Raw genomic sequence first — 13,474 nt, forward strand, 5'->3', positions numbered from 1 at the left:
CAACAGACGACAAGTTGTAACAGATCGTGCGAGAATCTTGTCTGTCCTGCAACTTAAGCGGCGAGCTGATACTTTTTACGTTTCATATAACTGTACATCCAATAATAAATCCTCAAATTTAAACAAAAGATGTATTTGTGTAATAATAAAGCTAAACAGCTTTTTACGTGCTGTTTCGGCAGAAAATTATTCATTGTGACAGACGGAACAGTGGTAGCCAAGCGCGTCTTCAAGGCTTACTGGCTCTCCGAGAATGATGCCAATCCGAAGTCACAATATACCAGCATTATCATGCATACCACTGCGCAGCAGCGCCAGATTTCCCTCTAGGTAATATAGTGAAACTCTATGGTTCAAGCTATTACACTGGATAGGCTTAGGAGTGAGGCGCAACTACACTGTGAACGCAAATAATGTATCCGCATTCCTTAAAGAACGTACATCTAGGAACCACCATGCCGCTAGGCAAGGTCCCTAGTCCTGGACCTAGAGATCGGTGCGAATTTATCAAATGTATTTCTCGATAGGTGCAGTAAAACCTGAATAATGTCATACATGCAAGGTGGCTATTTCTCCTTGCCCCATTTCAAAGGGGATTCTCATAGATATGGGTTTGCGAATCATGATCGAGACCGAATCGACTACGAATTGAATCGAATACCAAATAGTTTTTTAATAGTTTCCGAATAAAGAACGGCCGTTATCATTATTCATATAAAACAATGCTCACATTCTAGTATTCTTAAAGTCAGCAAGTTTCTGTCATTGCATAGTGCATTATGATGCATCGTTTATTAAAAGCACAAATTAAGCATTAGGAGCAAAACATGTGGAGTTTCTTCGCAAGCGCATAACTTTTCAGAGAGCACGAATGGTCGCGGTATAGCCTGTAAAGTATTCCTGCCTAATCGATGTAGCCTGCTCTAGTACGCAAGTTCAGATGTTTTATCTCTATACCATGTCCGCACAGGCGAAATTTACCGAACTTTTGCTCCAACTTTTTGATTATTTGGGTGCCACTGGCGTTCTGAAATATTCGAAAAGTATTCGAAAATATTCGCATTTACAAATCTATTCGATTCGAAGACCAAATCAAATAGGACACTTTTCGACTCGTTATTCAAAAGTTTCGGATATTCGCACACCCCGACTCATGAACATCATCATGATCATTATCATGGCCCATTATTTATTACTTCTCAACTGCTTTGTGTGCCCAATAAGTATGCGCGATTATTGATTGATTTATTGCTCTCATTACAGATACCTTACGACCATGTTCAAGGGCGCGATTGCAGTAACCCTCGGGTTATTCTGCTTGACGACCCTTGTTTCTGGAGCCATCGACAAAAGCGATGGTGGTTACAGTGACATCGTGGTGTCCATCCACCCGGACGTTACACCCTCCGACGACATCGTCCGGAACCTGAAGGCACGTGCGACAACTCGTGTTTTCTTTAGAAGTGATTCAATATGCGAACATAATGCACAATTAACTGTCATCTTTACATAGCAGGTAACTGAATTCACAATACTTGTGTTCGCAAAACTGCTATCACTTTTTGTAAAACTAGAGGTGTCCTGATGAACTAACTAATGTCGACAGAGTGGAACAGACAAAGAATGTGCCATTACGAGAATTTGGTTTTAAGTGATAAATCTTTAATATATCTTTATATTTTTTTAGGGAATGGCTGATTGCCGTAAAAACATATATAGTGAAATGCAGGTGATGCAGAGGTCATCCGTGATGATGATAGCAGATTAGCGGATTTTGGGCTGCTGAAGCCTTTACCACTAAATATTGACGAGCCTTAGTAAAGTATGCCATACCCAACACATAAAAGCTTGACCACCCGAAATTACTTATTATTACGAGAATAAACATGAAGTAACGATACCCCGCACTTAAAGGGACGCCAATTAAACGCGTTATATGTCGGGCTAAACTGAAGGAGTGGACTTCTGTAATAAAGACTTCGTCATTCGTCGTATAGCAATGTACTACACGTAGTTAAAACTTCATATCTGCGTTTAGGTAATTAAATGCAGTTTTTGACATAGTAGACATTGGGAGATGGTTACTTCTTGCATGTACATGGAGATGCAGCTTTTGGCATCCCGATATTTTGGCACCGCCGATTAAAACCGCAAGAAGTTTGTGCGCACGAGCATTTGGTTCGTCCGGGGGGGGGGGGGGGGGGGAAGGGGACGTATGTCACGCAAAGTCTTTAGTGCGCAGGCGCGAACAGCGGGCCCACCGCGAATTCATGGCTATGCGGCCCCTCTTAAAGATACCCAGTTAGCAGTTGCAATGGCCGTACTATTCAGACAGAGCCGTATATCCAGCCTTTGGGGGTGAGTTGCCAATAGTTGTGAGTGATGCAAACCATGCCACTACATGACTTCCATAAAATCACACTACTTCATGCGTGTTTGTACTATTTTTTGCCTGTAACATGGCAGGATCGGGTGATCGAATGCTTAGCTGATATACCGCATTTACTCCACTAGGGGCTCGTATTCATGAAGGCCATAGTGCCAAACTTGCTGATCACCGTACACAATAGCATCACTGCTCTCTGTTTTCACAGTACACTCCGGTGCTTGTAAGCGGCCATGTTTGCATGCGGCGCTCCGCTTCCCTTTATGTAACGCTCGCGTTTGTGACACCCCAGCATCTCGGCTTTTAAGCAGAAAGTTGTTCTACGACCAGAAATAAGAAGTGAGACCTCCAAGCCCAGCCCCCAATTTCCATTTCCTCGAAAAGGTGCGCCGATGACAGAAACATTGGGACGAACATCCAAAACGTCGATGAAGACGAGTTGCCAGTCGGAAACGACACTAAAAATGCGTGAAGTTCGTGTAAATTATGGAATTCTTTTATTCGATTTAGATTTATGGAATGACTACAGTAGCTAAACTTTAAAAAATTCATCTTCGTAGTGAGAGGGCGAATCATACACGAGTGCTTCAGCCTTACTTTGCTCGAACGAATATATATCGGTTCTTTTTTTTTCTCACGTAATTGAGACATGGAACACGCTTCCGAATGATGTAGTCAATAAAAATGATGTAACTGAATTTATGCCTTTACTTGATGTGCATTTATGTGATTATTACGATGATTAGTTTGAAATTTAGCTATAGTTATTGTTATTTAACTATGTCTTGTTGTTTGGTTTATTACTTATTTTATATACATGTGTATAAGTGTGTGAGTGTGTGTAAACTTCTGTCTGCAAATTGTTCTTCCTCTCTGAACTCGCCATCAAGAGATGGTTAACAGTATAAATGTGACGCAAAGCACATGCGAGCACCATGCGCACAAACGTGACGCAAAGTGCCAACGGCTGGTGAGGTTTTATTTGTAGGTGCGAACAAGTATTTCAGCAAGCGCCGGGTGTAACGAGTTTGGTTCGGTAGTAGACTGTAGACGGCTTATCGCCGAACCAAATTAGATTGTAGGGTTCCGAACTTCTACGTGGTGCGGAACATTGGACGGTGTCTCGGGTCCTACGAGGACTGACTGACTGATCCCTCTCAACGTGCAGGTCATGCTTAAATCAGCATCCCGGTTCCTACACATAGCGACAAAGGGGAGAGTTTACTTCAAGAAGTTCATCATCGAATTCCCCAAATCTTGGCCCAAAAGAAAAAGTCCACGTATTCTAGGGGCAACATACTACCCGAAGAGCCAAGTACGAATCAGGAATTCCTCGTTTTGTGGAGACCATCGACCCTACACGGTGACATCAAAAGACTGCGGGGAACAGGGAGACTTCATGCATCTTCCAGCACAGTACCTCCTGAGCCTGATTCCCCTGACAACTGAAAAAAAAGAAAGTTTTGGTACGTAATTTTTGGTACGGTTACAACGACTTTATGGGAAGAAATTGCGGAATAATTCAGAGCTCAATTTCGCTCAACGCCGGAGAAACTTAATTCAAGGTGTTTTTGTTATTGAAGAGCGGCAAATACCGGCACAGGGTCACATACTCGGAGAAAAAAACTGGTCCAAAGGTTTGTTTCGAGCACTCAGGTGAGCAGCGCGATTCCCATCGGACAATAAACGGCCAGTTTGACACAATTTGTCGGGAAAGAGGTTAGGCGCGACATGACAGATAGATAGATAGATAGATAGATAGATAGATAGATAGATAGATAGATAGATAGATAGATAGATAGATAGATAGATAGATAGATAGATAGATAGATAGATAGATAGATAGATAGATAGATAGATAGATAGATAGATAGATAGATAGATAGATAGATAGATAGATAGATAGATAGATAGATAGATAGATAGATAGATAGATAGATAGATAGATAGATAGATAGATAGATAGATTTAAAACGCCTGAATTTCGTAAAGAATGCTTCGCAGTAATATTCCCGGCCACAGCTAGGCTAACTGCAAAATTTCAACCGGCGTCATATCGCACTGATCTCGCGTGGTACCCTCAGTTTACGCTTGCATTTCCTCTACTCACTTATTTCTTCCCGGTTATTTCTCACTTCCTGTCCCCTCATACCTTTTATTCCAGCTATATAAGTGTCGTCGAAAGGATTTCAATAGTTGTTCCATGCATTGCTTTATTTATACACGTGTTGCGCTCACTAAACATGCATCGGATCACTGAAAAAAAAAGTGCTTTATTGCGTGTGTTGATTGAGTGACTTCATTTTTATTTCAAGCGTACACTTTCGTGCATGAGTGGGCGCACCTGCGGTATGGAGTGTTTGACGAGTACGGCAGACGGGGAGACCCTAAGTATCCGGAAACATACTGCGAGGGAGGCAAGGTGAGCAGCAGTCCTTCAACTTTCTTGTGGAGTGTCCTCAGTGTTTTCCATCCACAACTCACTCCCATAATGCTGTGATTGGCCTCGAGGGCCACCGCTGTAGAGACCGGCGCTGTCAACGCTGTGACGTAGAAAGTGACAACACGCGTTCGCGCTTTCTCCACCTTTGATGCTTTTGCACCACTCAACGCAGCTCTCTGGCTGGACGATTCAAGCCTTCGTTGTAGGGTGTTAGATAACGTGTTTCATTCCAAAGGCATCAATTTACTTGCCCACTCTTGCAGCATCGTTTACTGCTCGGTGTCGCAGTGCCGGACGTATTCGGCCGAGCCCGGCGTGGGTTTTCTCCGAGTACCCCAAAATGAAGCGTTAGCGAAATGCGTGGCTGATGAAGTCACTGAAAACGGAACAGTATGAGGATCGTAAGAGTCGAGCAAGCAATGTACACACGCCCTCCTGCAGCACGCTCGCTTGATATGACAGCAGTAAAAAAAAAAAAAAAAAAAAAAAAACAGGCATATCCCACGCCTTGTGGGAATCGATATCGATGTTATGCGAAGCAGTGTGCGTGTAGCCAACCAAGTGAACGAAACGACCATGAGAGCACCAAGACGTAGAGGACTGTTTCGTGACCGACATTAAACGCATGCCATGGCATGTCATGACCTATCATTTATGTCCGAACGCATTTCTGAGCGTTAATCTTTTTTTTTTGCTGAGTAATTGTCATTTTCGCTGAGTCATACTCATGACTATGACATATACCATCATCCTTTATTGTTTCCTTCACCTAATACCCCCGTCCGGACCCATTCCGGTCGTTTTAAATGTTTGTTCGCGAACATTTGCCACTTTGAGAATATATATTTATCTAGCCGCCTACGTCTTGGTGCTCTCATGGTCGTTTCGTTAACTTGGTATGTGCCAACATTGGCATAGTATGACAAGAGTGCAGACGAACATAACTGATAGGTCATGACATGAATGTCATGACATGTGTGTCATGTAGGTCATGGAACAGCCGCATACGTATTGGCGCTCGTATGGTCATATCGTTCATTTGGTGGCTCCCCGCACCCCGCTTCGCATCCCACAGGGCGTGGGATCTGCCGGCTTTTCGACTGTTAATGATTTTTTGCTGAGTCACTATCATTTTTGCCTAGTCATGCTCATGACCATTACTTGTACCATCATCCTTTAATGTTTCCTTGACTTAGTGCCCCGATCCGAACCCATTCCAGTTGTTTCTGAGGGTTAATCTTTTTTCGCTGAGTCATTCTCGTTGTTTTGCAGTCATGGTCATTATTGATTTATTATTGTGTGCTACTATCATTACCGTTACTATCGTAACCATGCTTACACCCATTACCATGATTGATTCTCCATTCTTTGCCACTTTCGGTTTTTTTTTTTTTACCCACTAGAGCACCAAAACGTAGGTGGCTGTTTCATGACGTACATTACACACATGACATGAAATGCTTCAACGCGAACGTCGAAACCACAGCGCATACGAAACTACCGGTACTCGTCGCATGCACTTTGTCCCCATCGCAGATCGCTTTAAAGATGAGACAGACATGTGCGGGCGCGCACTTCGTCCACATCGCTGATCGCTTTCAAGATACGGCGCACGCGCCACCGCACTGTGAGCAGCAGCCGACAGAGCAGAACGCGCCCCCCTTCACTCTCCGTCGCCTCGCCCCTGTGCCTCGCGCGCGAAATAAGACGCGCTTCCGGCCTGCTTTCCTCCCATGCGCTTCATTGAGACGCGATTGCCTGCTCACCCTCTTACGCTTTCACTCGCCCACACAGGGTATGGCGCGCGCCGAAGATTTTATCGCCGTTGGACTTCGTACGGAGCCTCACGGCGATGCCAACGGCAGAAATGCGTTTGGAGTGTCCATACATTGCTCTGGCAAAAAAATAAAGGCGTGTCAACCACAGTCGACGCAAAATACGGCAAGGTCGATGGACTGCCCGCGTCACACTTAATCCGAGCGTGCGAGAGAGCGATCCGCGTAACCGTGATGAGAGTGCGCCAAGCGTGCTAGGCTGCCTCGATGGCAAGCAAGCTGCTCGGCGTCGAGGCACCCTATAACTTTAGTACGTATGCGATACCTGTTCAGAGTGCATGTAACCAGTTGTCGCTACGTTCACCCATAAACGGGCGACGGGTGCGCAGTCACATTTTTAGGAGTCGCATTCGCCGGCAGCCGCATTGATCGTCACCGCGTCAGTAGATTCTGTTATGCTAGGAGAAGTTCTATGCTTATCAGATATGATACGCCATGCGATAAGGGATTAAAATGATCTAACAAAAGTTCAACCGACACACACTCAACATCAGCGAACGCACATAAATTAGCGGAGGAAAATCTTGGCAGCCCTCTAAAGAGCCCCTGGCTCTGCACAGCGGGATAGCAATTAATAATAATAATTGCAGCGCATAGCTTCAGTTCCCTGTTCCAAATGCTGTCAGTACCACGTCACTTTATAGAAACTCGGGCAGCTTTCATCCCCCATGCTGTTTGGTTTACTGTGCGTAACGCCGGAGGCATCAAAACTATGAAGGAATTCAGCGTTTAATTGAGGTGAAATGGTTAAGTGGAACGAATTTCTCCCATTTTCTTTGTAGCCACATATATTGACCCTTCGTCCCTGTTTGTTTGCGCACAAAAATTTAAGAAAATGAATATATTGACAGCTAGGCACCAGCTAGCGCAATATGGTACTTTGCTATTTAGAAGAATTGGGGCCTGCTTTTCACATGGCAAAATGTTTTGTACGCCTTTTGTTTCAATTCCCTACCCTTTGGGTTTTATTTTTGTTCTTTTACAGGTTAAGCTGAACGCTTGTTCGAAAAACCTGGCTTTTACCGTTCAAAGAGACGACGGTTCAGCGTGCATCATGGATAAGAGGTGTCAATTTGACGAAAAGTGCATCGTCTCGCCCTATATTGGTTCTAAAAGCCCTGCAGAAAGTTCCATCATGTTTATGCCGTACGTGAAAAACGTAAGAATTCCTGTTTTTACTGCCTCTCTTCGGAACTATTATGTTGATATAAAATATGAAACGAAGAAACAAAAGCGTCTTGTGCAATTGCTGTACATCAGGTGTCCTGAACAGTAAATAAGTACGAGTGCATTCTGTAGATCGACCGTGGAGCTACCTGTCAATCTCTGAGCCGAGTTTGTAATCACGCACGCCGAAACTTATCTCGCAAACAGGATTCGCAGACAGAACATAACGTTAACTTCAAGTTTCCACGATCAGGGAGGGAGCTTCTCCTCATTTCTGGAGCTACCGGCCGAGATCAGTTGACGGCAGGCAACCATTCGCCTTCTTGTTTGTACTGACATGCTCGCTCGGGCATCCACTCTCTTTCAGCATTCAGCTATTACTGCGGTTATTACGAAACAAGGAAGCGCATTTGTGAACGTATCATCCATGTTCCGTCAGCGCTGCGCGGTCGCTTTTGGGGAGCCAACCAGACGTACGCGTTGGAAGGCGTCCGCGCGCGCGCCGCGATAGCTCGACGTCCCGTCATGCCCGACGGAGGAAGAGGCCACGCAACCAAACGAAGCCATGCGTTTCGTCACGCCGACCCAGGGGGGATGTCCGGATGTCCTGACTCCCCCCCTCAGATTTCTGTAGCGCCCCCTCGCTGACAGGGGGATGGCCCTGTCGCAAAAAAAAATATGGCCACGAGCATTCTTCAAAATTATTTTTCGCGAGTACCAGTCACCGTATGAGCCACGTAGAAGTAAAGCTAGCTCGCTCACAAGCTTAGTTGTATTCCGTAGGGGTGTGGTGTCGCAAAGTTGCCGTAGTTATTTTTTCTCACAAACACCTTGGACCTCCTGGCGCCGGCCGTGCCTTACTCGTCCCGTCGGTGGCGTCGAATGAACCAGGGGACATTCATTTTGCCAAGCACGCCGATGTACGCGCGAGCGCCTTCGCGCCTGATCAACTTAGTTCCCCCTTGGGGTGTCATCGGTTTCCTCATTGGCTGTCATCGGTTCCGCGACCAACCTGCTTAATGAAAGAGATCTCTCGCTACAGTGTTCATATATAAATAATTACAACTAACAGACAAACTAAGAATTACGCATAGGCAACTTTTTTAACTGTAGCACTCTTCGTGATCACAGTTACACGTTGACAATATCCAGTACGAGCACAGTACCGTTCGTACGCTATAAGTTTTTCATTGTAACCACAGTTTTATTGTCGTACATTAAGCATAGGAGGCTCAAAGCCGCCGGTTCCGAAGCCTCGAGCAGCGGCTGCGAAGTGAGGGAGCGTGACGTCAGCGGCCAAAGCCAGCGCGCGGGCCTATAGGATGGCGTCGCGTGGTTAGAGAAACAGGAGTAAGTCCTCCAAAGCAAACGAAGGTGTCTCAGCCGAACACAAAGAATCTTCTTAAGGAAATCAAGGTGTCCCAACAGAACTCCAAAGACGGACCCGTGCTTACGCATTTATAACAAACCTGCGACAGATCATCCCAAATTTTATTTTAAGAAACAATACAGGCTAGATATACCGGGTGTTCAAAATTAAGCTGTTTTTCTTAAACTTAGGCACTGGGAGGCCCGTGAAGACCACCTGCGCAAATAAGTTACGTGGCCAAGGGGACACAAAGAGAGTTGATAATTATCGCTGTCAGCAACCGAATTAACTAAAATTGAATAACTAACTTTTTATTCACTGCAGTAAGTGTGTATGTTTGTATTCAAAAGTTAGAGGCAGTCGTGTTTCTACACAGTTTCACTTGGAAGAATTCTTCTAGCATGTCTATGCTCCAAGATATCCAACTCCAAATTTTAATTGTCGTTCGCATGATTACGCATGTAAGAGAGTGAGGATCGCCGCAAAGCTCCTCCCTGATGTGACGCGGCTGTTGGGTGCGGCGTTTAGTCTGACAACGGGGCGGAGGCATTGGCAAAGATAACTGTCCCCCTTCCCCTCACGGCTCGCGAAATAAAAAAAAATCGAAGAACCCGTAACCGCTGTCGTAACACGCGACCGCGCAGCCTGTAAAGACGGCGGCAGCTGCCATGCCGAGATAATGGCGCGAGCGGAGAAGCCGGAGGGCAGTGCGCGTGCGTAATGGTGACTAGACGACCGGGCATGGTCCTTGACTGGGCTACACAAATAAAGTGACTGCTGATTTCCAAGTATTGCAAGTTTTATTGAAATCAAGAGCAAGAACTGCACCATCAACAGCAGATACATTTTTAGCTATGCTAACGAATATTTCATACTGCCGCTTTAAGTTTGTTGTTGTCGTGCACAAATCTCATGACAACACTTCACCCATCAAAATGTCAACGCCCTAAAAATGTTCAAAATGCTTCCCTTCCACAGCAACGCAAAGCACAAAGCGCTCTCACATCGACTCGATAGCTCTGCGCAGTACGACAATTGAAACTTGGAGTCGGATATCTCGGAGCACGAACACGCTAGAGTAATTCTTCCGACTGATACTGTGTAGAAACACGACTGCCTCTAAGTTTTCATACAAACATACCCACTTACTGGAGTCGACAAAAAATAATTGTTCAATTTTAATTAATTGGGCTGCTCACAACGATATTTATCATCTCACTTTGTGCCCCCCTGGCCACATAACTTGTTTGCACAGGTGGTCTTCGCGTGCCTCCCACTACCTAACTTTAAGAAAACCATAAAGCTTAGTTTTGAACACCCTGTCTTATCAGGCACAGCCGCCAAGCACATGGCTGTATTGTGTAACGTCCTTTTCCTATAAGCTCGGAGAAACCGATAACTGGCTTCGATATAGGGCTCCTTCCTCTTCCTTGTGTTTTACGTGCCAAAACCAGTTAGGATTATGAGGCACGCCGTAGTAGAAGCTTCCGGATTAATTTTGACCACCTGGCGTTCTTTAACGTGCACTACAACGCAAGCACACGGGCGTTTTTGCATTTCACCTCCATCGAAATGCGGGCGCCGCGGCCGGGATTCCATGCCGCGATCTCATGCTCAGCAGTTCAACGCCTGAGCTGACTGAGCCACCACGGCGGGCTACAGGTGTTGCTCTAGCCGTATAAAAAGCAGGTTTATCGTGAGCAGAAACGGTGAATTTTGGTAAATAAGAAAGGCTACTATCATCATCATCATTGACCGAAGCTGACCCCCCCCCCCCCCCCTCAGAAAAAAGCTGGATCCGACCCTTAGTATTGCTAGGTTGCCATGTTCAAGGTCCTCTCTCAGCGACCTCGTTAAGCAATGTGTTAAAGATGGCCATTAAAACACAAGCTTTAGCTTGAAATTCGGTTCTACGTTTAAATGATATTGCAAGACTCCTAGTGGTTCTGCCAGTTCAACTGTGACCTAATACGAATATTGTCAATCGGGGTAAAACCTGCAGCCGCATCGGCGTAGCGTCACCTCATGCAGCCGCTACGGCAGAACACTTCAGCGCACTGTGCTTCGGCGTATGCCATGATCGACCACAACACACGCGTGACGCGCCGGTCGCAACGCACGCATCTTGCACGCCACGCGAATAGTCGTTCCGGAAGACACGATGGTGCATCATAGTCACGTGGGGTGCGTCGCACGGGTTGTAGTTTCCGGCACGAGCGTAAAAATTTTAGCGCTGCTAGGTCTCAACACCACCGCGCGACGTGGCCTCCGCGCCTGATACCGTAAGCGCCGAGACGCAGTGCAGCGCGTGCAGACGCGTTCCAACGCGTACGTCTGGTTCGGGCATTAGAGCTGGAGCTAGCTTGAATGGCATTCGCTAACTTTGAGCAAAATCTCCGAGGCGTGGCTTCCAATCTTTCGTGCCATTCAGGATGGTTGACATTTGAACAATTTTTTCTGTTTGTAGGACAAAAGCAACGTAGCAAAATGCTCTATAAGATACTGCATGTAGTGGTAATATTTATTAAATCAATGCAACTCAATAACTACAACAACAAAAGACAGCGTCAGGTGACAAAGCGCCCTGTGCTGTTTCGTCCGTGTCTTGCCATCGTGGTCATCCTCGGATATAGAACGTCTTTAATGAACGAACACCAACGTAGCCCCCTCTCTCAAACATGCTTAAGATTGCTCAAGAAAAATGGGGAGGGGGGGGGGGAGGAGGGGAGAACGCTTCCAAGCTTTCAGACTCAGATATGATAGGAGTGCCTCAATGGATGTAAGCGGGTGAGCTGGAGTAATGCGCATTATTCTTAGGTCCTTTTCGAAAATTCACTAGCCTCAATGTTCTTTTAATACACCACCCTCCTTTCGCTGTGTTCATGAGGTTTGAAGAAAAGGCACGAAAAACTACGCTTTGCTGCACGCACTTTGACTCCTGTACCTCGATATACAGCCCATACCTGAAAGGGAGCCTCGCCAGGTTGCCTCATTCTAAACAAACAAGCTCAGCGCCTATTTCACGCACTGCCGATCGTGTCTGCAAAGTACTACAGCGCTGCGCGGCCGCGAATGACCTGAAATTTAAAACCAAACGCCGCCCGTCCTCCCTCTCGAGGAAGCATGGCCCCCAGCCAGAGAGTCGAAGTAACGCGCACAAACCATAGAGGGAGATATTTAACAACAGCGGACACTCCCATAGAGCCCAGCGGCTGAACTGATTGCAGCGCACCAAGCGGCTGATAAGAAAAGAAAACCATGAACCACACATCCGGTTTCGGTTGTGGTCGCGTGCCTTTTGAAAGCTAGCTGGTACGCGTTAAGCCGGCTGCGCTGGTCACCTCGGCATTTGTTTTTTATTATTCTGCTCAATCGCGCGCTGTCTTGTTGTGGAATCGTTTTTAAGTAAAATAAATAATTCAGAAAAAAATTGACTTTTACCCAATCATAACAGTTGCTACAAAGGAAACCCAATAAAAGCCTCACACTTCAAGAAAAATTCGTCCTGGTCCGGGACTAGAACCCCGGGACAGCGTTATTTGCGCTGGTTATTTTCAGTGGAACAACCTCGATCCATTTGGTATGTGAATCCACTAGGATAATCAACATCCGCCCTTCAAAATCAACGTGGATTCTCGACCATCGCTCAAATGTGTCCGGCCACGGAACCAGCTCTTGCGCGCGTGACAGGCTGCAGTTTTGCTGACACACTGCACATGCGTGCACAATATTCTGGATATCCTTGTCAAGTCCGCGATACCAGAAAAGTGCCCGAGCCAGATTTTTCATCGCAGTCATGCCTTGACGGGTATCGTGCAGCAGCTGCATCATTGATTTCCGAGCGACGGCGGGTATCACTGTCCGATGGCTCCAATAAAGGATACCGTGGCTGCACGTCAGCTCGTCTTTCTTTTGGAACAAAGGCCGCAATGCTTCTTGTGCTGTCGACAATTTTCTTGGCCAGTCTTCCTGAACATAACGCATGACCGGCCTGAGCATGCCATCACGTGCCGTCATTTCGGCCAAATTGTGCGCCGACACAAGTCCAGAGTCCAGGTGGTCTGCTAGCAGCACATACTCTCGTTCGTCTTTCAGCATTGATTTGACTGTCTTGTCATCATCTGGCACTTGCGCGGGAAGGCGGCTCAAAGCGTCGGCCACAATTATGTCCTTTCCCGATTTGTACTGAATCGAGTACTTGTAACCAACGAGTAAACGAGCCCAACGCTGTTTCCTTGCTGCTGCCAAGGGTGGTATTGGTTTATCGTGACTAA

General features: G+C 46.2%; 1 protein-coding gene across 1 annotated transcript in view; it reads left to right on the forward strand.

Moving 5' to 3' along the window:
- LOC125941011 (calcium-activated chloride channel regulator family member 3-like) overlaps positions 1-13,474 on the forward strand; it is a 226,166-nt gene that overhangs the window by 12,254 nt on the left and 200,438 nt on the right. Inside the window, exon 2 of the mRNA XM_049657887.1 lies at positions 1,264-1,436. Coding sequence (XP_049513844.1) covers positions 1,277-1,436 — 160 coding nt within the window. The 5' untranslated portion in view covers positions 1,264-1,276. The remainder of the gene's footprint in view (positions 1-1,263; positions 1,437-13,474) is intronic.

The sequence above is a fragment of the Dermacentor silvarum genome, chromosome 10 (genome assembly GCF_013339745.2).
Source record: "Dermacentor silvarum isolate Dsil-2018 chromosome 10, BIME_Dsil_1.4, whole genome shotgun sequence".
Lineage (NCBI taxonomy): Eukaryota > Metazoa > Arthropoda > Arachnida > Ixodida > Ixodidae > Dermacentor > Dermacentor silvarum.